Source organism: Oryzias melastigma, linkage group LG1 (genome assembly GCF_002922805.2).
Source record: "Oryzias melastigma strain HK-1 linkage group LG1, ASM292280v2, whole genome shotgun sequence".
In the NCBI taxonomy this organism is placed as follows: domain Eukaryota; kingdom Metazoa; phylum Chordata; class Actinopteri; order Beloniformes; family Adrianichthyidae; genus Oryzias; species Oryzias melastigma.
The window spans coordinates 19,347,321-19,372,923 of NC_050512.1; the positions used below are offsets into that span (position 1 = coordinate 19,347,321).

Genomic DNA, 25,603 nt, shown 5'->3' on the forward strand with positions numbered 1-25,603 from the left:
TCCTCTGTTTGTGGAGAGTTGCAAAAAAATATATAAAAACTCCATGTGGGAGAATTTCGTGCTGCAGTAAACAGAAAAGTGCAAAGGGAAGTGCAAAAAATTGGGGCAGATGGAGGGTCGTGCAGGGGAAAGGCTGCAGAGCTTAGCAGGTTGGAAGTAAAGACAGAAGGAGTAAAATGGGCTGAGGCAGTCTGCAGTCAGCAAAACTGACACCATTTTTTTTCCTTTTGGTCTTTACATATTTGCAAGTTTGTGCCAATTATCAGTTTTTGCTTCATTACTATGAAATATGTGTTCTAATCTATTTTTGATTTGCAAAAAGAGTTATTTCTGACTGATGAAAACAAGCTTAAAAATATTCAAAACATACAAGAGGATTGCAAAAGACAATATGGCTAATATATATTTTTAGTGGAAAATCTGCACAGGACCATTTTTCTTTCTGAATACAAACATTTTTAGACTATAAAAAGTTTTAGGGATGTTTTATTTAGGCTACACTATATTACCAAAAGTATTGGCTCACATACCTTGACTTATATATCTATGAACTGAAGGGCCATCCCATTCCTAACCCATAGAGTTCAAGAATATGTGGGTCCACATTTACAGCTATTTCAGCTTCAACTCTTCTGGGAAGGTTGGGGGGTGTGTTTCTAGGAAAGTTTGACCATTCTTCCAATGGTCAGGTCATGCACTGATGTTGGTAGAGAAGGTCTGGCTCTCAGTCTCCGCTCTAATCCATCCTAAAGGTGTTCTATGGGGTTCAGGTCAGGACTCTGTGCAGGACATTCAAGTTTATCCACACCAGACTGTCACTCATGTCTTTATGGATCTTCCACTGGTGCTTTGAACCTGGCGATATGATATGCATATTGATGCTTGTCTCTTGTACCAGAACAATTTTGACTTTTTCTTAAGAGTATAATTTAAAAAGAAAACACAACCTTAATATTAATATGTCTATCATTGTACTAAAGTGGTAAAATTAATTTCATTTAATGATCACAACATCAACATTACTGGCAACGTGGTACAAAGTATCTTTTCAGGACCTACCCCTAGTAGAAACCGAGTAGTACATATCTAATAACAACAAAACCAAAAGGCTGGCTGAACTTTTAACACAAACTGGTTCTCGCCAGATCTTGTTGTTTTGGTTGCAGTGTAAAGCTGCTCAAAGAGGCTCGTCCGTATGTTGTACTGCCAACTAGTGGTCGGGGGTTTAGGTGGAAAACAAAAGTAAGACGCTGAAGGACACTCATAAATAATTAAATATTGTCTCGTCTGCATTTTCATTTGACACAACTATCACCAAACAAAATATTGGATTGTTATAGATTTCTTCTAAGGATTTTGGCACAGTTAAACTATTTTTATGCAAGCTGTCAAACTCAGCCCTGATGTTCTTTACATTATTTTGGAGATATAGTTGTGTTTTTTTTCCAGTTCTTTGTAGCTTTGCTGATTGTAACTGTCAAACTTTGAGCATTTCCATCACTATCAGGGATGTTCAGCTTTTTTACTGCAAAAAGAAAACAATTGCATTTACCTTTGATCTCTCACGTTCTTCGTGTACGATAAATAAATATGTTTTATTCTTTATTTACAATAGTTGTTCATCCCTCATTTTAAATATTAAGATTTAAAGTTTTCCAAGTGATGAGGGAGTTACAAGTCACATTATTATTATTATTATTATTTTCCTTTTTACTGCAACAGACATACACTAACAATAACACAACAGATATGCTGCTTTTTCACATTTTTTTTAAACTGGAAATAACTCAGAAGCGCAGGTTTCTTTTTCATCATTGCTTAACCCAAAAACTACATGTTGTAGTATGTTTCACTCAATCCAGTTGATCTTCTACAGATCGTCAGACTCTGGAACACACGTGGGCTCCAGGGTGATGGTTGGGATGATCAGATGTGTGCCTTCGGAGATCCACCCCTGGGCTGTCCGGTTAAAGGTGGGCCTCTTCATCCTCGGCTCGTTCAACTCTGGGAATGGTGGCGGGGTCAGGTCCACCTCGGGGAGTTTGAAGGTGATTCCTCTGGGAGCTTTGTCAAAGCCTCCATAAGGAGTTGCAACCCTGAAGTTGAGATAGTAATATTAAGATAATAATAATTATTTAGTCCTTTTTTCAACTCTTAAGTGGTTTCCTCACCGGTTGAAGCATCTGAACTGGGGGAGCTCTGCTTGTGGGTTTGGTTCTGGCATTCTGAGTTTGATGGTTTCAGCGAGGTCGGGGTCACTGAGGATGGCCTCCTCCCACGGCGTGTGATAGGTCTTGTGCATACCTGTGCCGTCTGATTTTTCTTCGCTCATATCTGTTGGTCGGAAACAACAAACGGGGATCATCCTGACAGGAGATCACACTGGTGTGGATTGTTCTAATATCACAGAGCGATCTGAAGGTCTGGTTTGCTATTTGGGGCTTGTTGTGAATGCAGAGCAGTTTTTCTTTTCCTGTAGATGGGATTAAGAATAGATACTGTGCTTTGAAAACACTTAACACCGACAGAGCGAGTTGTCCATCATGATCTGAGGACCTAAAATAGCTCATTTGAAGTGTGTGCTCATCCTGAAATGTGTTTAGACTGACTGATGCACTACATTAGAATAAGTGCAGAGCTCTGTTCAGAAATGATTAAACAAAAGGTTTAAATCTGCTCAGTTTCTGTAATAAATCATAGCATACGTTGGTATAGTATTGGATTCAAAATGTGTGATGCAAGTAGACAATGTTTCAACTTTGTTACATAACAAAAAGCTTTTTTTTCTACAATATTCTATAATATTTTGAGCTTAAAACATGAAGTAATCTACCGTGTGCTTATGTTGTGAATTTTATGATGACACAGACTTACTGAATATTTACCTGAAGCTGGATTTTTTGCTTTTTGGTCTCCCTGAGCGGATGGATCCACCATAAAATCTACATTGTTTCGATTTAGAATATCATTCTGCAAAGACAAGATTGCATTTCAAATCATTGGTTACTAAGTCGTCTGTGCACAGAATGCAAAGGCATACATTGTCACTACAGATCAACACAAGACTCCACAAAGTGCCTGAGCAGCCTCTAAAAAAGATTTGGCTGTACGATAAAAAATAGCACGTCTTTTTATCTTTGGAACACATTTTTTCTGAGAGCTTAGTCACCGATAAGTTTAGTCAATAAAAAAAAGCTCAGGCATCTTTACTGACAACACTAAGAAGCCTGCCAGAAAACCCTTGAGAGGATCAGTCAATACGGTGCGAGAGAGAATTAACATGCAGTCATTCAAACACGATGAACATTCAAAGCAGCTGACTCACATTCAGCAGCGCGTTGGCTTCATTTTGAATACTTTCAAAAGTGTATTTCTCTGATCTCCTCTGCCGCATTTTGAACAGGCGAGAGCCTCTGTTGGAGAGCAGCGATAGCTCCTCCAACATGATGTCTTTTGGAGTGCTGAGCTTCTTTCCGAGATCCATGACGCTTCCTGGCAGGAAACAAGACTCAATAAAAGTATAAATAAGAACAGAAAGCTGCCACACGTGCAACAGTGAAGATATATTTGGGTGAAAAATGAACAAAAGCCAAAGAACAACTCTAAATTTCAACTCCTGATGATAATTTCCATCTCATCAGGAGGCTTTTCTCCTAAGGCTTGTCTTGTTTGAATCAGGTTTTGTGATGTTTACTTGGAATAGTGTTGAAACCTCCCATGAAGGAAAACATAGGAACTTTAGAGATTTAGAGATACAGAAAAAATGACATATCTTCCAGGTTTTGGTGCCTTAAAAGGGGTACCACCTAGAAAAAAATCACCCTAGAAAGGCTCCATTTCTCATCTATAAACCATATTAATTCAATTAATACAAACTTTTATCTATCAGTACTTCCATTAAGGTGTAAATCCAAAGACGAATAAATAAAAAAATAATGAGATGTGACACGAAAACAAAATTGTATTTTGTTTATTTAAATTTCAGCTTTTCTAAAGTATTCCATTCATATGTTGTTTTAATTGCTCTTTGGACTTTAAATGTACAAGGCCTTGTTTGACGGAGGTAATTTAATGGCGCCATATAAATTACTTAAACTTAAATTTGAGGAAATGTCTCATTTTCAGTGTAAACAAGAGGTTGGTTTTGCAGTGATTTGTATGTCTGGTCCATTGACTGTATATAAGAACCGGACATCACCAGTAGGGAAGGTCGTACTTCAGGCTGCAATCAAATGAAGTCAATTCAGTTGCTTTCTTTCTTTTTTTGGATCATGGACATGGCCGTGTTTGAGTCAGACGATGTCAGTAAGCAGTGATTGGTCTGAGTCAGTCTGAGTTATTGAGTTTTTGGAAACCACTCTCGCCAATCAGGAGTGGACCTGTTGGAAGTCCACACCCCTACCACCTGAAAGCAGGAAACACAAAAACTCAAATGATTTTAACGTTCGACGTGAGACCACGTGCTTTTATTAATTGGACAGTTTATAGCTTGAATAACTTGCAATAAAGAAATTATATCATAAAAAATAAAATCAACATCAGCAAAGACAAATTAAAAAAGATAGAGAGAATGGTTATCTGACTAATAGAACAACTGAGTCATAGCTGTTTATTCCCTATTAGAAATCTATGGGGTTTTGGCTTCTTGAAGCCAGCATGTAACACCAGAGAGTAGGGGTCACTGAGTCCAGTTCTCATATACAGTCAATGGTCTGGACCACCCCTTAACATAACCTGTAAGGTTCCCCAGGGAAAGTGTGAGAAGTGATCCTGTGGAGGGGCAAAAAGAACCAAAAAGTGCCAGACGTGGGGTGTTTTTGTAATCTACCTCATAAGAGAAATAAATAGCATAAAATCTGGATGAAAACATGTTTTCATTTGGATTAAAACTAATACGGAACATTTTGGTGATTTTATTTCAAAACTGCCACTTTAGTTCTCATTTTAGTTCCAGTTAAACCAATGGTTTGAGGTTATTCAGGAAAAACTGTAGAGAACTGCTGCTGTTGGAATGATCGTAGAAACTGTCCGACTTGGAAAACACACAAAAAATGACAAATCTTCCAACACCACCGAAATGCAGGATAACTTTCTGTACCTAAAAAAAGGTAAATGTATCTATAGTGCACCATCCATGGGGAAACACCACAATTATAGAGGAAATCAAGCGAATCCTTATAATTTATTCCTATTTGGTGGGCCAGATTAAATAATTTAACAGGTCGTTTTACCCACCCCGTGTCTAGATCTATAACTGCTTCCACATTTTGTCTGGCAACATGAAATCTTGAATCTGAGTTTAGACTTGAACAGTTCTGGGGTTTGGGAGATATAAGACAATATTAAATGTGAGATAAACTTGACTTTTTCTAGTTCTGCAGGACAGCCTGTCATGGAGATGAGTTATCACAGTACGCATTCAGTCTCTGGTACGCACAGTTTCCTTATACCCATTCATTGAGAGAATGCACCACAGCTGTCACGGACTTTCATCCAAACAGCTTTGCGTTTGGCCACCTCAAACACCCCCCCGCCCACCCCCCTTCCCGCCTGATGGACATTTACACTCATCCAGAAAAAGAAACAAAGGATTAACCAGCTCAGGAAGTTAAAAACATCATATTTATTTATGTCACCCGCAAGAGAGCAGCCCCAGCTTTCAAAAGTCAGATCAGCGCGGATATTCTTCAGCTTTTTTATCAGACGAGGCCTGACGCTGCTGGGACAGAGGACTTCTCCTAAAATAGCAGCCGCGTGCCTCCACCTTTCTCCAGCTGCCGCCGTACATAGTTATGACATTGTTTCTTTGGAGAGGTTAACAACGCTGGGAGATGACCATAAACACATGGTAAACAAAGAACATAGTCGCTCTTTGTGAGTCATGTGGAGATGCTTGACCTGACGTGACCATGAAAGTTGACAGGTTACCAATGGAGACGGGAAAAAAAAACTGTACATCTTCAAACTCTATTAAAATTAATCCAAAATGTCAGTTTTTGTAATTTCTACAAATATCCACTGCATGTTATGATTGCAGTCAGTTGCATAATCCACATTGTACTTGCATTGAGGATGTAGAAATAGTCTTTTCTGCTTACATTCTGGGGATTTAAGCTGATTTTAGTCTCACTTTTGTCTAAAAAAAAATACAAGTTTATGAATGAAACAAATATCTTCTTGAAATGCTCAAACCTGGAATGAATAATGTGGAGCCCTATAATATTTTTTTCTAAAAATGTATCAAATCTTATGACTCAATTGTGTTGGCTTTTTAATCATTGTACTGATTTTCATTGAAGCTTAAAGACGCATCTCGAAAGATTTAAATATACTCTTATGAATTGAAGAACAATCAGAGTCACAATGTTTTATTAAAGCTTGTCTTTGTGTTTTTACAGAAAAAACAATTGTTTTAGTTCCATATTTTATCTTACAGGATTAAATTTGCCTTCCTTTTTGTTAGTAGACAAATTGTTTTTTCATACCTGTGACAGTGTCCCTGTATCCTTGAAAGGAAGACACGGACGCTCAGGGGTCAACTCACAACAAAGTGGTGAGATCTTTCCTGATCTTCACAGTCCCGGACACTAAAGCTAAACTGCCAGTGTGTCTCTGCCTCTGTTGTGAGTGGAATGCACGCTTACATCAATAGGCTAAATTTAACTTGTCAAACACTCAAAACCACTCACAGGCACCGTGGAGCAAGGGTAGAGAGGAGAGGGGACCGTGAGCAGCACATGTAATAGTGTGCAGCAGCATTCTCAGGGGTGAGGATGTCCCTGCTGAATACTTAGATTCCCTTTGTTGTCTTGAGAGTGAAACAATGTCATATAATCTCTTTTTTCTAATTTCATCTTACTTTTAATATTACAATTTCATATTGTAATATTACACTCTAATATACATTTTATTATAATGTACTTGAAAGTGAAAAATACGCAAATTAGTGTATACCATTAATTTGTTGGGCATATTTTTCAAAGTTTTGACTTTGAAAAATTCTTTAACATAAATCATTCATCTTCTTGGCCGCTTTGATCCCCAGTTGGTGTTTCTGTTTTATATCCTCAGCCGGGTTTCAAACTGGGGCCTTCTTGCTGTGTGGCAACAGCGCTAACCACTGCACCACAGTGCAGCCCCATTTTATGACTGGTTTGAAAAAATCTAATTTGTAAATGTAATACTTTGTTTTGTGTGAATATTTAATTTCATGGTTTGAAACTCAGTATAATGTACAAAGTCAAAATGTAAAACCATTAGTCAAAAACCTCCAAATTGGAAAACATTAAACGTGTAATATAATTTTATTTGTGGAAAAAAACAAAACAAAACAAAAAAGCTTAGATTAGAATTTCGATCAACCAAACATTACTTTGTGTAATCACACAGTGTGGGTGAATTCATCATTGAACACCTTTATTCCCTTCAACTGAAATGCAAACCTGTTGATGGGGTAAAGTTAAGAGTTAATTTAGTGAAGTCAGTGCAAAGTAGTACATTATAATTGTGCATGAATGGACTTTGCTTTGCAGCAAAAAGTAAATATTTTGCACAATGGTCAAACAGAAGAGTTGTTAACTACTGTAGGTTGAGATGTTGTAACCATACTTAATTGGTACTAAGGGGCCCAAAGTGTGCCAAGAAAATATCCCCCACACCATCACCACCAGCCTGAACCATTGATATAAGGCAGGATATATCGCCCTGGATATTAAAAGCAATTTGGACACCATGCTTGTTAATTTTCTCTCTTTTATAAAACTCCTGATATGATGTCACTGATTTCACAAAGTGAAAATCTAATCAATACGAACATTTAGAAAATGATGAAAATGTGGATAGTTTATTAAAAACACGTTGTTCCACCGCAATGCATTGTGGTCTATATTTGCTAATGTAGTGAGCATCGATGCACACTAAATTTTTGTAAAGACTTGTGGGAAATTTATAGGTCACTTGATTTTGGAATTGTAGATTCAGACAGCACTATAAAATGACAAAGGCACAATATAGTGCACTATATAATGAGTGGGGAAGGAATTCAGACACAGAACATGTGTGATGCCTAAAAGTATTGAGTTATTGTGATTGGTTGATTAGAAATGCGTGTTAACGAGAAGTTGGACAGGTGTGTCTAATAAAGTGACCAGTGAGTGAATATAACAAAGGATTAAATTACATTTTTAAATATTGAAGAACAAACTCATGCTGATACATCTTCCTCATCTCCTCTCATCTTCACTCAACATTTCTCAAACTGAAACCCTTTTCTGAGATACTCCCATTACAGCATAAAAAACTACAAATATGGCTAAAATATATTTAATAGCTTTTGGATGCGGTACTTATTTGTAGTCAAGATGTTTTTTCCTTTTTTTTCTTTTCTCTTCTGCTCTAGTCTTATTTGCCTGTTTACTTTTCTATTTCCTTTCTCTCTTTGGTCTGTAAGTTACTGTGTCCTTCAAGTTAAGGGTTTAGATCTTAACCAGAGTTACATGTGCCACCATTAATCAAAGTTCAACCACAGCGTCTTGTCATTCTTTCTTTTGCCTGACCCTTTCATTACTTGAAGTATTCTCATTACTATATATATACATCTATCTTTATCTGGTGGATGCTAGACTTAATCTCTGTGACATTAATTTGATCACTCTCTGCTCTATAAAAAGCAGATTACTTTGTTGGACTTGAGCCTTTCCTTCTGTATTCTGAGCCGGCCCAGCTGAAAAGCCTCAGAGGCTGGGCAGGTCTGAACGGAGGCCCGTACATGGCCGGTTTCTCTGACGATAAGGACCAGCTCGTGGACAGAGGCTGAAAAGCTGGAGCAGAGGGGTGATAACGACTGACAGCTGCAGAATCCAGAGACACTCTGCGCTTCCATTCTTCTGGAGGCTCTGGCAGAGACCTGCGGTGAGCTGCTTCGTTGACGTTACAGGCGATGGACGATGGAAGACCAATGAAGGCCTCATCAACTGTGCCGGTTGGGCTTTTGGACGCTGCTTCCCACGGAGTCGGTGGCTTGGGGACTTTATTTTGAAAGGACGTTTGCCTCGTTGGTAAGAAAGATGGCTGAACTCCAGGTGAAATAAGTGAGGAGATGGGAGCTGAGTTGAGTCGTGGGGACAGGCTCAGAGAACGGCTCCTCCCAAAACCCTAAAAGAAATCGTGTGTTATCAAACTTATTCAGCAGAAACTTCATAGCCTTTGCTGCCATCCTCTGGATTTACAGAGGTTCATATTTATACTGAAATGAGTTTAGTCTGAAATAAATAGAAATTAAATTACAATAATTTGTCAAAATTAATCACCACATGGTGCAAGCTTAGGCAAAACAAAGGAAAATAAGTTTTTATTTTACATATTGTCTCTGATGCCTTAATTACAAATGTTGTTAAACATTTTTAGGATCTATAAAATGTCCGTTATCTTCGTTAAGTCATTCTTTCAAATTTGCCAGTATGATGTGTGTTTGTAACCTGTTTAAACAGTAATTTATGCGCTGTATAGTAAATGCCTCAAAAGCTTGATACATTAATCGTATGTGCTGTCAGCATCAGTAAATACTAAATGTTTAGTGAGTTTTCACCCAAACGTCGCATAAAACTAAACAATAACACATTGTTCAATAAGGTAAAAATGTTAATGATTTTTAAAATATATTTGTGAAACTAAGACTCATCTTTCTGCACATTTGCTTTAAGAAATTAGAAACATTTCTCAAGTTATTAGGAGATGTGAGTTTATTTTGGGCAGTTAAGAACAGCTGAGATAGCTAGTGAATTGTTGTTTTTATTTAGTTTCTTATATAGATAAAATTAAGATATTTTTCATTAGATATTAAAAATATAATAAATTAACTTAAGTTAATTCCTGGTACTACTTGGAACCTTAAAAATGAGACACAAACATATATATATATATGTTTGCTTCTTATTGTTACCTTCTCTTTCCCTTTTATTAGAACTTGTGCGAGAGCTTTGCTTTTGTTGTTTTGTGGAAATTAAAGGAAAGAAATAAAGAAATGTCATTAAAGTCATAATTATCTATATGTATATAAACAGTATATTGATAATAAATGTAACATTTTAAATTCTACTCAAGCAACAGAGTAGACTGCTGTAACTTATTTCCCTTTTTTCTTCTCTTAATCTACCCTGAAAATTTTGTTTTAAGTGTAATTAGGAAACTCTGCTTTGTCTGATTGCATTTTTTGGAAAAAAAAATTTCAGAAGCAAATTTTTTCTTTAGCCTGGATTTCCCTACCTGACGACCATAGCCATCATTCAGGAATAAAATGTCAAGAACATGGCTTTTTAAAACCATTTCTGCTGGAAAAGCTGTGGAGCAGGCAGACACAAGTGCACCCAGAAACTGAAGAGGTGAATTCTCAATGACTGACAGTGATTTAAAACAAGTGTGCTCTTCATGAAGGTGACAGCTGATGGAGAAAGAGCCATTCAGTGTAGGCAAAAGAAAAACTAGAAATCAAGTACAAGACAAACACAAAAGAGGAAAAAGAAGTTTAATCATGTGACTATGCTCACTAGAAGAAGTGCAATTAACAGAAGGGTTGTTTCCCTGTTCTCTTTTTGCTCATGTGCTTTATGAATAAGGGCTCGATCCTTTAACATTTTTGTTTTTAGATTGTCTAGTGACTTTTCTGACAGCTGGAAACTGGTCACAACAATTGGTTGCAGGAAATACATTCTCACAGTAAAAATAAATGAATAAATTTAAAGTTATGAGGATTTCTAATCACAGCAGTGAAACATTTACCTGTTGTGACACCATCCAAGTCTGGAATGAGACTGAAGGAATCAACCATTATGTGCACACAAATACAGTGTGAATACAGGTTAGCTTCAAACATAAATAAGAAAATCCTAAAGAGGTGAAACATTGTTTTTTCCAAACATGTAAAATTTCCACTTTTTTTTGGCAGTTCAATAATTTTTGATGCTATGTAAAAGTACGGCTGACATAGAGCAAGCCAAATAGTTCTATAAGCCTCTGTGCACACAACGTGATAAAAGTAATGGCCCTTCCTGACAATCTTGGCATGATTTTTCTTCACTTTTCGAAATGCACAGACACTTTCAGGGGCTTCTGAAAATGTTCAGACATTGTACGTGCTGTTGAAACAATTAAATGTTTCAGGAGTTATTTGGAATTATTGCAAATATTCAAACTTGACATAAGAAAATCAATTTCTGGCACAAGTTGGCCCAATAATAATCAAACTGGATTAAATAAAGTTTTTTTTTCTTAACATTTGTGTGGTTTAATTTGGATAACATGTAGATTTAGTGCAAAACTCTAAAATTTTACCTGTTAAGACATAAAAGAAGTCACAGAGTTGGAGGTAACCAAATGATGTCTCAGACTTTACCAAATCAGCACAATGTTCGGTATCAGATCGAATGAAGCAGAGCAACAGGCTTCCACTGCTTGCCTGTCACCACTGGTTTCTTTGCAGAAAACTTTGGCCGAGGAGCCATTTGACGTGCGCCTCTAGCAATAAGAGATGCAGGAGAGAAAGCTGAAGCTATGCTGTCACCGAGGGACGAGTGCTGAGATGATGTGCTTGCAAATGGGGCTCTTGGTGCTTGCTGGCTGCTTACGTGATGGGCGGTGGTTGTGACAGTGAGCTGTTTATCCAAATGCTTGTCAGCCTCCACCAGCCCAGCTGATCTCGTGTTTTTGGCAGAGAAAATTTGGAGACTTACCGATTCAGAGGACTTAGCAGGAGTCTCTGCTTTGCTCTGAGCGGAGAGCTCTGAGCTTTTATAGGAAGAATGAAGGGAGGCTGATCTTTGTTTGCGACTTTTGGTGACTTCAAACTTTGATGCAGGAGTCGGTTTAGGACTAGGGGCTTTGCCCTCAGGGACCGCATCATACTTGAATAGTGACGAGTCCAACTGGTACGGCTGGTGTTTCATAATATCTAAGGCGTTGAGCTGCTTTGGGGCTGATTTAGGTTTCTCTTTGGACTTTACTTCTGGGTTTATGGGAGGGGGCTTCTTGGCGGCTGATGGGGGGTAAAATGGGGAAAGCAGAGGATTATATGACAGAGGAGGTGGGGCTCGAATATTGGATGAATATCTCCAAGAGTTAGGGAGGGACAGGGTTGGCGAATGGGGTCTGGTTTGGTGAGCTTGCACCGTTTCTGAGTCAACAACAAACTTCTCCATGCGAGACTGTCTTTTAGCAAACAATTGTGCGCCCTTTCCTGCCATGGTTGCACCTCCTGCAGCCTGACTGACACCTTTGCTGGAGGTTTGGACCTTTGAAGAAACTTGGGAGGCTTTTGTTACATGGATGTATGACTTTTCTGTCTGTGATGAAGAAGAAGCAACTAAATTTGGAGTGCTGTCTGATTTACTGATTGGGGGTGAATAGGGGCGGTAAGAAGGGCTGCTGGCCTGCATACTCACAGATGAATGAGGTGGCTGATGACTCCAGCTATTTGTGGTTGGCTGGAGAGGAAGTTTAGGAGAGGAGCTGACTGAAACCCAGGCATTGGCAGGTGTTTGAAGCGTGGCCTGAGTTTGATCTGATGGCCAACTGCTTGTCATCTGTTGAGGTTGGATCCAGTCGTCCTGGCTGTGAGCCCCCACAGGACTGCGAGATAGTTGTGAGATTGGACTCCTTGAAGGAACATGTAGTTCACTGGAAGGACTCTTTGTCATCCAGGGCGGGCAGGCTGGGTTGATGGTTGGTTTTGGGGCAACAGGAGGTGGATTTTTGAGTTTAATTGTTCTGGGTTGCATGAAGTTACAAGCTTCAGCACCCAAACTAAAACAGTCTTCCTCTGGTTCAATGTAGGACCTCCTGTCTCCTTTGTTTTGGCGCTCAGATGCTTGTACAGATGCAGGCGGCTGCTTGTTTGCAGATTTCCTTTTGGAGTCTGGAAGAATGCCCGTCTTTATAGCTGGCACAGATATGCGCTCATCTCTTGAGGCAATGATGTCTCCTGTTGGGGACCAGACTTTTGGGTTGCTGTTTAGGGGCTCAGACACTTTGAATTTTGCTTCATCCTTCTTTGGGGCTTGAAGAGTTTCTTCAGCAACGTTAACGCCAGCTTGAAACCCCGGGAAAGGTCTTGCAGTTCTGTTCGGCACCAAAGGTTTTGGCATGTTGGACAGGTTGTTTGTCTGTTGGGCATCTTGATGGTGCTCCAAATGCTTCTTTGGATTCACACCGATGTATTTGGTCTCTTTGGCACACACTTTCTTTGTGTCAATAATGTTCTGTTCCTCCGTTCTTTGCGGTTCTTTTGTAGCACTCATCGGCGGCTCTTTACTTCTCAGTTCTTCCTGCTCTAATACAAATTCGTCAATCCGTTTGCGTCTTTGAACAAACATCATAACGCCTTTTCCTCTTGTCTCTGGTAGTGCATCCATTTCTTTAACTCTTCCCCAGCTCACTCTTCTTAATCAATGCTGGTAATAATAATTAGAATATTGTCCGTCGAGCTTAGACACTTGTGGCTCCTGAGTTATACCTGGCTAATCTAATCTTCTACAAGAGTTTTGCTGTAAAGTGGATTTTCTTAATTTTCAAGTGTGTACTTCTTGAGTTGTTAGTGTTGTCTTTTAAACAGCAGAACTCCCTTGTTTTTGTTAGAACCTGGAAAATGTCATATTTAGTCTTGATTTTCTTGACATAGCTCTCTCTCTTTGTGCCTGAACCCTGAGACGAAAAAAACAGAAAAGAGAATTGCAAAAACATAAGATAAATAAAAAGAAAAGTGAAAATCAAAGGATACATATATTATGTTTCAGTAAAACTAGAATTGGAAAATATGCTTTAGGATTTTGTAGAATTAAAAAACTGAAATGAGCAGGGTGAGTTGATCATAATAAAAAAGGAGGCACATTAAAGTGAGCAGCTCACTTTCCGTTGCAGCCGAGAGTTACGATTGGAAAGAGATCAGGTGACAGAGCAGCCTGACACATGCTGGTGTCTGTCAAACTCGCCTGTGCCACTTTCATCATATGGTCATATTTTATTCTTATCCTGCTCCGTCTAAGCCATTGGGTGGCCCCCTTTAAGTCCCCCCCAAAATAAACAGCAAGATTACAACATGAAAATGGATGCTCACGTTTTTATTTATCTACTAAACTAAGTATTTTGCAGATATTACAACCTAGAAAATTATCTTTAAGGTTTTTACTCAAAGACCTGCATTCAAAGTTATCATTGTACTGTCAATTTACAAAATAATGCATTTGAAAAAAATCGTACTTAATCTATAGCGTCTGCAGGAGAAACTTTTTTTAATTAAAAAGGAGAGAAGAGGATAGGACTCTTACTTGTGTGCCTTGTCCTGTTCCTGTCCGGTCTGCACAGATCTGAACCAGACCCGGAGTTCCAGCTCTCTGCCTGCTCAGCACCCTCGTCTGAAATTCCAAAGAAGACAGAAGCAGGAGGCGCTTCTTTCCTCCCTCCTTCCTCTGAAAGTTCAGCGCTCCAGTTTGAATTCCCTGGGGGATGTTTTGTGGTCGGGGTCAAGACCTGGGTCATATCAGCCAAGTCGATGTAGAACAAGAGAGGGGCTGCTACAGTTTCTGAAGGTTCTGTCTGGGGTCTCTAGGTATGAATGCAATAAAGTGTGCATGTTCTGAACATGAGGCCACATCTAATTCATACAGTTTCTTTTTATTTTGTTCTCCAAGTTTGCCATAAAATTGCAGCCTAACTCTTGCCTATATGCAGATTTTTATTTAAACACATTGAGAAAAGATATTTGCAATGAAGAAATGAGTTTCATATTTGAACAGGAGCGCATCTATTGTCCTAAACGACATCAAATGATTCCATTCCCCAATAGGAAGAGCATCTTTGCTCTGGGAGTTTCAATAGGCCTGCAACTGCTGTAAATGGAATGGTATTTAATATCATGGGACAAACAACATTCACGTCCAACAGAATAAGCAAAACATTAGGAGGGCTGTTTTCCGAACTTGTGTTTACACAGAGGTTTCTTTTTCTGCGCTGTGCCCATCGGTCACTTCATGTTTCACATCTGCCTTTGACATTCAAATACATACTTAGAATTTTCCGGCCTTTGACATTACATTACTTTTAGGTAATCATTTTTTTTGTTTCTTTCCTTTTTTCTAGCTTGGTAAAATGTGCTTTTTGCTGATGCTGAAATATTGCATATTTTTCTAAAATTAAGTCATCAAATTAAGAGAAAACTGTTTTTTAAAAAGAGGCATATAGACAAAAATAAAAAATAAAATCTATTTGAAGCTAAGTTTCTTAAGCACAGAAGCATTTCCTGATATTTACCAAGGGATGGTGCCAAAGTACTACAAAATGAAATCAACTTTCAAGGTAAAATCTTTCTAGCTAGCAAACATTAATTGTGTTTTTTTGTTTTTTCTGACAAACCAATGAGTCTTCAGGGAGACTAAATGACATCTTTTAAAAGGCTGCTGGAAAAAAAGTGCTCCTATTGGACTATTTTAAATAACAGGATTCATCATCATGACTATCAAGACACAAGATGCTGTTTAGGAAAGGTTTAAAAAAGAATGAAACCCATAGAAGTCTGATCAATTTCAGAGATACAAGAATAAAACAGGAAAGAAACTCAAAATTTGGTCTGGCCTCATCATGCTGTCCAAATTGCTTTGAAAATCCAGGGCACTAGATAGTCCTGCACTATAGAGTTTTTTTAAGATTTTAGGGAGGGAATTCAGACAAAGCCAGAGGCATCAGGAGACAGTAAAAAAGTAGAATAAATGTGTATTTCCATCCAACACCATTGACGCTGGGCTGCACGGTGGCGCAGTGGTTAGCGCTCTTGCCTCACAGCGAGAAGGCCCCGGTTCGAATCCCGTCTGGGACCTTTCTGTCCTTTCTGTGTGGAGTTTGCATGTTCTCCCCGTGCATGCGTGGGTTTTCACCGGGGACTCCGGCTTCCTCCCACCGTCCAAAAACATGCTTCATAGGTTGATTAGTGACTCTAAATTGTCCCTAGGTGTGAATGTGAGAGTGAATGGGTGTGTGATTGAGGCCCTGCGACAGACTGGCGACCTGTCCAGGGTGTACCCCGCCTTCGCCCTTCAGTAGCCGGGTTAGGCTCCAGCACCCCCGCGATCAGGAAAATGGATGGACCATTGATGCTGGGATATACAGACCACCATAAAACCATAAATAGGGCAAACATCAGCTAAAAGTAATGTTTTGTGGTATTACTGAAGTATATTTGTATTATTATACGCAAATTGGTTGAATGTTTTACTAAAGATGTGCAGGATTAATGCTAGGTCGATGAATCCGATTGTTCAAAATGAACCAATATTGAATAAGACTCATATCATCATCCACAAATTATAATATGATAAAACTGTTGTTAAAATTAATAGTTACACCCCTAATATATATGTATATGTCTTAAATATCTTACAAATAATAACATTTATATTGTGTGTATATATTACTGTTCTGTCATTTGGTTGGTACTAAGTCTTACTTGGATTCTTTGTTCAGTGTCTTTAGACTATGTCAGCTGTGAACCAAAAAATGTAGTTGAAATAAAATGAATTGTTAAACATTTGCAAATGTCTTGTGAATTTTTTCTTCATGTCCTGTTGTTCTACTTAAGTCAGACTGCTTCATAGTTTTCTCCAAACCCTTTTGGTATTTAAGTGTCACATGAGAGGACTCTGTGTGAGAACAAATACTGACACATATTATATTAGATGTGCATTTTTTTTCTTCCCTTGTAAATGTTGCGTAATGTCTGTTTCATATAGAAACGTCTTGCAAATCTCTCACAAAGCAAAAGTTAAATACAAATCTAAAACGTGATGAAATGTTTCTTGGTTTCTTGGTTTAATAAGTTACACTAAAAATAAAGACAGTGCAAAATGATGCCCCCCCCCCCCATGTGAATTCCTCACCTATATTCTATTTGATGCTAGTTAACGTTATGATTAACGTGTAAGTAAATGTGTATTTGTAACTCTAAGTCGGACCAGCAGCTCTCACTTCCACACCATTCGGTCTCATGTGACCGGAGGCACACAGCACAATGAACTTTGATGACATACTCTCTGAAATCAACGGATTTGGAAAATTTCAGATTGTACTTTTCTTGATTCAGGTGTTATCTAGAATAAGTCTACCATGCCACTTCCTGTTGAGCAACTTCATCGCAGCTATTCCGCCTCACCACTGCGACGTCAGCGGCCTTGAGGATGGAGGATTGTTCGGAAACTTAACTTCCGATCAAAAAGTCATCGTGGGCATTCCAAAGGAGCAAGATGGGGCTCCGAGCTCCTGCTTGATGTTTCCAGGCCCCCAGTACCAGTACTTGTTCAGCTCAAACACCAGTGAGGAGACATTTCCCGTCAAGTGTCATAATGGATGGGTCTATGATAAAAGCATCTTTCAGTCCACTTTGGCAACAGAGGTAAATCAACATTGATTCATTTGTGTGTGACATTACAGAGGAGAACTCTAGTATTTAGTATAAAATGAAAACATACAAACATCTGCTCTGATTTATTTGCAGTGGAACCTAGTGTGCAACAAAAAATGGATGAACAAAGCGACGGCCACAATATTCTTCATCGGTGTTATGACTGGAGCTCCCCTGTTTGGATATCTGAGTGACAGGTAAGCCTTTCATGCAAGAATGGATGTCTTTAAGTCTTTTAAGAATTTTAGGATATATTTTTTTTTAATGTTAAAAAATGTAGTGCTCAATTTTTTTAATGAAATCGTGGTGAAAGTTAAAAAATTAGGGTGAGATAGTGTCAGTAAGGTGGATTTAGAAAAGCAGCGAATGGTAGTTCAACTGCTAATGATCGTTAAAAAAATGTAAAGAATATTATTATGTTATTATAATACATGTAACATTGAATCCAGTAAAAGAGTCATCATTGACCTAAACAATTAGAGGTTGTTTTAAGTATAGTAAGCACTCTAAGTTTTAAATCAACACACTGAAGCTCTTGAAAATGAAATCCTACTGTAGTAATAATTGGTATCAATTTTTTTTAAATTGAAATAAAAATGTAATTTTATTGTGATTTAAATATAGTCGTGAAGAAATTAGGATACCCTCATCAAATAATCAGTTCTGTCTTAACTCGTGTATTGTGTTTGTGTCCAAATTGACCAATTTTCACACTTGAAAACGGGTCAATTTGAACCCAAGAACAATATAAGGGTGAAAAAATGTTTATATATCAATGTCCAAACCTTATTTTGAAAAATCTTTGACAAAAAAGTGATCTAATAAAAATTGAACTAAAACCTTAATATTATTTCTATTTTCATAAAGAAAAAAGATCTGAATAAAAATTCATGTTTTAAAGAGGTCAAAGCTTGGACCTCCTATTAGCTATTTTTGCTCATTTGACACTTTTTACGATATCTACCAGTCCAAACTTAAACTTAAGCAGACATTACATTCTTTCAAAATAACAAGTTTTAAATAGACCCAGTTATATCACTTTGATCACTTAGTAATGTTAAATTTATCAAACGTATATGCATCCAAATTTGAGGAATATAAGTTTTCATGTGTCCTAATTTTTTCACAAATGTGAATAATATAACAGTAACTGATACTCATTGTACTAGTAGTTTGAGTTAGTAGTGTGGAGGCAGTAGTAAAGTTAATAGATACTCAGACACACGTTTTTATTTTATCCCCTATTACTTGTTTATCTGCTTCCACAAACAAACACACCTATTAACTCATTCATTTTAGAAGCATAGTTTTAGTTTCTCTTTTTGCTCTCCTAAATGGTTTTATTTATCATTTTTATTAATCATTTGTGCTATTTAATTTATATTATCTTTCATTATTTTATCGTTATCTCATTACATTAAAATTATGTTTTTATTTTATGTTTTATTTAGCTAAATAGTAACAAAAAAATAGCATCAAAAAACCAGTAAAATAAATACATAGATGACAGATAGGATTTCAGTAAAATGAGTAAAAAAAGTAAATGTTTATTTTATTTTATTTTTTTTGTTTTTTAAAAACTTTCCTTCTTAATTTGCTTAATTTAATAGCCCTTTGGTGCCCTGATGGTTTAAAGTGCGACACAAATAACGTTTTATTCAAAAAATCAAAACAAAAAACATCTTTGTTGAGTTGTGTTTTCTTCCACTAAAGTTAAATTCTGCAGCAAAACGTGAAACGATTCTACAAGTTAAGCTGTAAAAGTGTCAAATATGACAGTCTTTATGTGAACTTAATCCATGACCCTCTCCGTGAACAGGTTTGGGCGACGGCCTCTGCTGCTGGTATCCTACCTGACCTCACTGACCTTTGCTGTTCTGAGCGCCGTGTCAACGTCGTTTGTAATGTTTGCCGTTATGAGGTTTCTCACTGGGATGTCCCTTGCAGGAATAAACATTATCTCTATCGTCCTAAGTAAATAGACTAACATTTGTACATTCATCCACATAATTTGCTTTTTAATTTAATAATTTGTTTTCCCACAGATATTGAATGGTGCAGCACCAAACACAGGACTTTCTCTGGCATTATGATTAGTTTGGATTGGACACTTGGAAACTGGCTTCTGGTTGGGATTGCTTATGGTATAAATGAGTGGAGAATGCTCATTCTGGCCGCAACTTCACCCTTAATTTTGGCTCTTATCGCCTGGAGGTAAAAAGGCTAACTTTATTATTAGTATTTTGTCTGTAAAACAAATTTTTAAAAAATCATCAAATACTGAAATAACCCTTTCTACAATTTCAGATGGCTTCCAGAGTCTGCTAGATGGCTCATAGCAAATGGGAAAGCAGAAGCTGCTCAGTATTACATAATGAAATGTGCCAAGATGAACAACCGATCCAAGAGCCTCACCACCATCACTCCCAAAGTACATCTAGCCATGAAATAAGAGTTATGTGGATTCTTGAGATTAACAGTTGCTTCTTTTTATAGGCATTAATGGAATCTGTGGAAAAAGAAAGGGGAGAAAAGAAGTACACTGTTATAGACCTTTTCAAAACACCAAATATGAGAAAACTTGCAATATGCTCAGGGATTGTTTGGTACGTATGAATTTTATGTTTGGGTTGAGTCATAGACTGTGAGCCTCTTTTTGAGTTTCAAAATACTTCAAAACACAACTTACCTAATATATTTCCAACAGCAAAAAAATCTGTAAATCTCAGCCCTGTCACAAACTGCCAATTAGGGTGTACCTCATTACACCCAGCAATAGCTAGGACAGGCTCCAGCAACCCTGTGAGTCTGAATTTACTTTTTTATTTTATTTTTTAGAATAACTGTAAACTGTTATTTATTTATTTATTTATTTATTTTTGACGAGCTGTTGGCTGTTCATGGTTTTTTCCAATTATTTATTGCAAACCGATAAAGTAAAGAAATAAACATAATAAACAAAAATGAAAATATTCAAATCTCAAAAAGCACTTTGGATGAAGATTAAAAACAAATATTGAGTCTGAACAATTTTTTTTTTCAATTCAATTAAAATTTAAGTTTAAACAAATAGTGTGTTTTTTTTTTTTTTTTTACAGAATTACAAGAATCTGAATTTATGGGTGAAAATACATTGATTTAATACCGAAGTGAAAATGTATTGCCAAAGCAAAATAACAATTAAAAAGATTTGCTGAATACCGAATAGTGGCCAAATATCAAATGAGGATAATGAGTTTTTCTTTATTTTTAAATATATAGGTAATAGCCTGGAATACATTTTACACAACTTTTTCAAATAAAGCAAATGTTTATGTTATAATGCATCCTTCAAGCATTTCCAGTAAGTGTGCATGTGCATTTCATAAGGCTAGGCCTTCAAATAAAACATTGATTCTGGCAGATTATTATTATTAGTGTGCTTTTGACCCTTAAACAAGAACCCAACTTATTTCAGGGCCAGAACAGATTTATCAAGAACAGTAATTCACCTTTAGAATAAAAAGAATCAAACCATCACATCTGAGATATCTTTAAATTGTTTTACAAAGCACTAACAACTGTACCTTTGTGAAACCCCATATAAAGTGCATAATACTATGTTCACACTGGACCACTGTGTGCACACAGCATCTGTTCTCCCCTAAATTCACACCAGACGTGCATTTTTTCTGCGGCGGTCAACAGGCGCTTCTGCTAGAGCATTTTTTTTGTTTTTGCGATCATGGGTAAGTTAATAACCAAAAATGTTACCCCATGTTTCTGCTAAAAAGAGGCTGATGGTTAGTAGGCCTACACTTCTTTAATGTATCTGTTGGTAAGACACACAGAGAAAAGTGTGTGTGTCAGTCTGTATTTTTTGCGTGTTGGTGGGTTGTTGTTTAGATGCAAAAACATGATCGCATTTGTCAATCGCTGGGTTCTATTGTGGAATAATTGGTTATATTTTAAAAAATAAACTGGATTTTATCATGAATCTTGATGGAACTTTCTGCCAGAAATGACCCGAAACGATCTCCTTCACGCCGTTAGGACCGCAGCGATACGCAGCGGGTGTGAAGTACACCACAGTTAACAAGGGCGCCAAATGGAAACGACCTCCATTCCGCGCCGCTTCTCAGCGCTTCCTTGTCCAGTGTGAACCAGGTGTAAGAAACCTGAACGCTGATTGCTGACGTCAGCTGTAGACATTCCAACATAGAAATTACCTTTACCAATACCTTACCTTTTGTGCTATCCCATTCACTTTGGAGCTATCCCTTTTTTCAAACACATCGGACAGAAGCGGTGCTGCTAACACCGCTAGCCTTCCTATTTGCGACCGCAGTCGTCTCTTTCTTGTCTCTCATGCTGTTCCGGGTGTTTAAGCCAGATCAACGCAGAGGTGGAGAAGGTTTTGACCATTGAACTTCTTCGTAACAATTCAGTTCTGCAGCTCCAGCAAACTGCAGATGGAGCACTTTAAAATATTTCAACACAACCAACTTTTTTAAGTATGTGCTACATCGCCGATGCACATTTATTGTGTATGGCAAGCGTAAGAGGTCAATAGAGCCCGAATACATTTGGTTGCCGAATATTCAGTGCATCAACTTCTATCAGTTTTGAAACTGACATTTCTCTCTTTTTAGGTTTGGAGTTGCCTTTACATATTACGGAATCACTCTGAATATTGTGGGGTTTGGACTCAACCCTCATCTAACTCAATTTATATTCGCATCCATTGAAATGCCGATGAAGATCGCAGTTTATTTCTCCTTGAAGAAAATTGGCAGAAGGCGTTGTGAGATCGCCGCCCTTCTGGCCACCGGTCTCCTCCTTTTCATCAACATTTTTGTTTCCAAAGGTACTTTCCTTTTGAAATGGATCATTTTATTTGATTTTTGTTGCAATACGTGATAAGTGTTTACCTTGTTTAGATAAATGGCTCATTCGTACCATTGTGGGAGTTCTTGGAAAATCCACATCAGAGGCCTCGTTCACAATAATGTACCTTTATACAACTGAACTTTATCCCACAGTAGTACGGTTAGTCAGTCAGACACTATGTCAACAAGTTCATTCTGTTGTTATACGGCGGGCAATGCAACATTCGTCTTTTGTGTCTTTTGCAGACAGAACGGTTTGGGCTACACTGCCTTTTTGGCCCGCCTGGGTGTGTCCGTATCCCCACTAGTCGTTCTATCAGAGGACGCGTGGCATCTGCTCCCAGCATGCATTTACTGTGCTGTGGCTCTGAGCTCAGGTGTGATTGCTTCACTCCTACCTGAAACATTAAACGCTCAACTGCCAGAGTTCATCGAAGACATTGAGAAAACCAGGTAAATGAGAGACAGTTTTCAGGAAAAGAGTTCTGCAATCCAATATTTAATCTACAGTAAAGGATTCGTCTCTGTAAATGAAGCTTTCTGTTAAAGAATAATCCAAAGTTACGTTTCTCAGCACATTACAGCTTGATCTTTTCTGCATTTGCAGGAGAGGATCTGCGAGGAGAGCAGAGATTCAATCAGAGATGCACAATGACCTGCTACAAACTCCTGCTTAGCTTTGTGAAATAAAAAAAACACATTTTATCCTGTTAAATTCATAACAAGCTCAATAAATCCTTTAACTAAAAATGTGTCTCTTCTCGATGAGCAAAAAGTTATACTTTGGTGATGTGATTTTATGTTCCACTTTACAGTTAGTGTTTGTCCTGTAAAATATATGTACCTATTAAGAAACATAATATCTATGTCTCTTTTTTCTGCTGGTGCCCCATTGACAATTATACAAGTGCTTAAAACTATTTGGAATCATAATGACAGATTTTTCAAATCGTTCTGGAAATATTCAAATTAAAGTATGGATATTTATTTTACCTACGTTAATGAGACGGAGGTTAGAGAAAAGTTAGGTTAGAGCAGCAGGAGCTCATTAGAAATTTGACTTTGAGTGGTGGGTGGGACAGTTGGCACCAGAGTTACCCTAATAATAATAATAATAATAATAATAATAAGCCATGGAGAAACTCGGAGGTTGGCAGATCAGACACTTGAGGGCAGTTGACAGAAATGAAGACAGTTGTGGATTATGAACCTGAAACTGTGTGACTGAGGGACAATTCATAACCGAACATGACCAAAAATCATAAAGACTGATAAAATCAAACCCAAAGTTCACAATCCTAACACTGCAAGTGGATGCATCAGAATCGGTGCAGAGAAGGCAGACTTTACCCAGCCCATTGCAGGTTCTACATCACAAACCCGAGCGTTTTTGAAGCGGGAAATTTCATCTGCTTCTGATCAAAAATGATTTGAATAAAGAAATACTCAGAAACACACTTTTAATAATAAATTATTTTATATATATGTCTTCCAACATGAGAAAAATGCTGCAAGAATATGTTAGAACACCAAAAACATGTTTTTTATTGGAGAGCATCTTTAATTAAAAAAAGGCATTTACAAAGAACAGAGTTTAAGAAAAACTGGAAAGTCAGAAAACCAAAGAGAAATAGAATTGGGAATTTTGCTATAACTGTTGTGACGAGATTAGTCGACTGTTATAATTAAAATCCTCAGTGAATGAGATCAATTGTTTTGCTATTTCTTAAAAAAATCATACATGCATTTTAAAATAGTTAAAATCAAAGAGGTAGTATAATTAACTAAAAACAATGTCAATATTAGCACTATAATTAGCACTAATTGTTAAACATCATCATAGTGAGAAGATGTTTAATCTCAAGAATTTTTGTTACTAGAAACATGCAGTTTAAGATAATATGGCCTATTTCTTCATGTGGGGCTGAGAATTGGAATTTAGAAGAATAACGTTTGAAGAGGTACAAACATAGTTTTATCTTAGCTTTGTAAATGGGACTGATTCTACTGTTGGGAGTACCTGCTTCATCCTGATTTATCTTGCTCAGATTGGCTGCAAGCTGTAACATTTTGCAGACAAAATGCAAGTTACTCATTGAAAAAAGCAGACTTGTCATGCTCCTGTTATATAGCTGAGTGAGCACAATCAATTTTTCACTTCTCTAGGTGATTGACATCTCTGTTGCTTCTTTCTTTCTTAAACTCATTTTTGGGGGGATTTATCTTCAAGATGAAGTTTGAGAATGTGCTGGCAGAGGTTAACGGATTCGGGAGGTTTCAAATAAGGACAATCCTTCTGCTGGTAATTCCTCGCATGACTTTGCCTTTTCACTTTCTGCTAAATAATTTCATTGCAGCCATTCCGTCTCACCACTGCAACTTCAGCTCTCTGGATGATGGAGACCTTTTCAGGAATTTATCTGAGCAGGAGAAGCTTGTTGTTAGTGTCCCCATTCAGCAGGACGGGAGTCTGCACTCTTGTCAGATGTTTGCAGAGCCTCAGTATCATCTGATTTTGAACGGCACCAACAGCTCCGACCCACTGACAATACCATGCAAGAACGGCTGGTGGTACGACAACAGCACCTTTAAATCCACTCTGGCCTCACAGGTGAGATCTCTGAAGACAGGAGATCCATACCAGATCAGCATTTTTATTCCTCTGTGTGTGTTTTTCCTGTAGTGGGATTTGGTTTGTGATCAGAAAAGCATGAACAGAGCTACAGCTACCATCTTTTTCTTGGGTGTCATGTTTGGAGCAGCAATATTTGGATATCTCAGTGACAGGTATTTGGTTTTTGATTATTTTTCATATATAGAAACTAAAAATTTATTCTACTATAATGAATTAGAACAGTTCATTACCCTTGACTGCAATTAAAGCTGCTCAAAATCATCCTTAGTTGGCACTAAATGTTATTGTTTTAAACAGTTTGTATGATATAGTTTAAACAAAGAACAGGGGCAAATTGTCTACCGGTTTATTTCAGTTTTAGGTAACGCTTTATATTAAGGTGTGCTTGTTAAGTATTAATAAGATATTAATAAGCATTAGTAAAATGCTTATAATTTGCTTATAATTTGCTTATAAGCACTTATAAAGATATTAATAAGCCGCTTATTACACTATTATCTAAATTATGGCGTGGTATCAATAAGATATTAAGAAGCATTAGTAAGATGCTTATAATTTGCTTATAAGCACTTATTCGATATTAATAAGCCGCTTATTACACCATTATCTAAATTATGGCGTGATGTCAATCCAATTAATTATATGCTTATAAATACTTAATAA

The 25,603-nt window shown here is 37.4% G+C and overlaps 4 protein-coding genes across 4 annotated transcripts in view; 2 read left to right on the forward strand and 2 right to left on the reverse strand.

The window, feature by feature from the left end:
- Nucleotides 1–1,012: 1,012 nt before the first annotated feature.
- On the reverse strand, nucleotides 1,013–7,786 carry myoz2b (myozenin 2b). Its single transcript, XM_036212778.1, has 5 exons — nucleotides 6,486–7,786; nucleotides 3,326–3,492; nucleotides 2,886–2,970; nucleotides 2,172–2,334; nucleotides 1,013–2,096 (listed from the first exon to the last, which is right to left on the reverse strand). The coding sequence occupies exons 2-5, from the start codon at nucleotides 3,482–3,484 to the stop codon at nucleotides 1,871–1,873; spliced, it is 633 nt and encodes a 210-aa protein (XP_036068671.1). The 5' UTR covers nucleotides 3,485–3,492; nucleotides 6,486–7,786; the 3' UTR covers nucleotides 1,013–1,870.
- A 2,705-nt stretch (nucleotides 7,787–10,491) lies between these two features.
- Nucleotides 10,492–14,437, reverse strand: synpo2b (synaptopodin 2b). Its single transcript, XM_024289297.2, has 2 exons — nucleotides 14,316–14,437; nucleotides 10,492–13,692 (listed from the first exon to the last, which is right to left on the reverse strand). Exon 2 carries the CDS (start codon nucleotides 13,401–13,403, stop codon nucleotides 11,412–11,414), a length of 1,992 nt encoding a protein of 663 aa, XP_024145065.1. The 5' UTR covers nucleotides 13,404–13,692; nucleotides 14,316–14,437; the 3' UTR covers nucleotides 10,492–11,411.
- Nucleotides 14,438–17,047: 2,610 nt separating this feature from the next.
- Nucleotides 17,048–23,051, forward strand: LOC112156931 (solute carrier family 22 member 7). Its single transcript, XM_024289298.2, has 10 exons — nucleotides 17,048–17,428; nucleotides 17,531–17,634; nucleotides 19,257–19,411; nucleotides 19,483–19,651; nucleotides 19,745–19,868; nucleotides 19,934–20,043; nucleotides 22,069–22,283; nucleotides 22,357–22,465; nucleotides 22,552–22,758; nucleotides 22,913–23,051. The coding sequence occupies exons 1-10, from the start codon at nucleotides 17,048–17,050 to the stop codon at nucleotides 22,980–22,982; spliced, it is 1,644 nt and encodes a 547-aa protein (XP_024145066.2). The 3' UTR covers nucleotides 22,983–23,051.
- Nucleotides 23,052–24,478: 1,427 nt separating this feature from the next.
- The window catches only part of LOC112157366 (solute carrier family 22 member 7), a 6,574-nt gene continuing 5,449 nt past the window's right edge, over nucleotides 24,479–25,603 (forward strand). Inside the window, exons 1-2 of the mRNA XM_024290066.2 lie at nucleotides 24,479–24,916; nucleotides 24,989–25,092. Coding sequence (XP_024145834.1) covers nucleotides 24,536–24,916; nucleotides 24,989–25,092 — 485 coding nt within the window. The 5' untranslated portion in view covers nucleotides 24,479–24,535. The remainder of the gene's footprint in view (nucleotides 24,917–24,988; nucleotides 25,093–25,603) is intronic.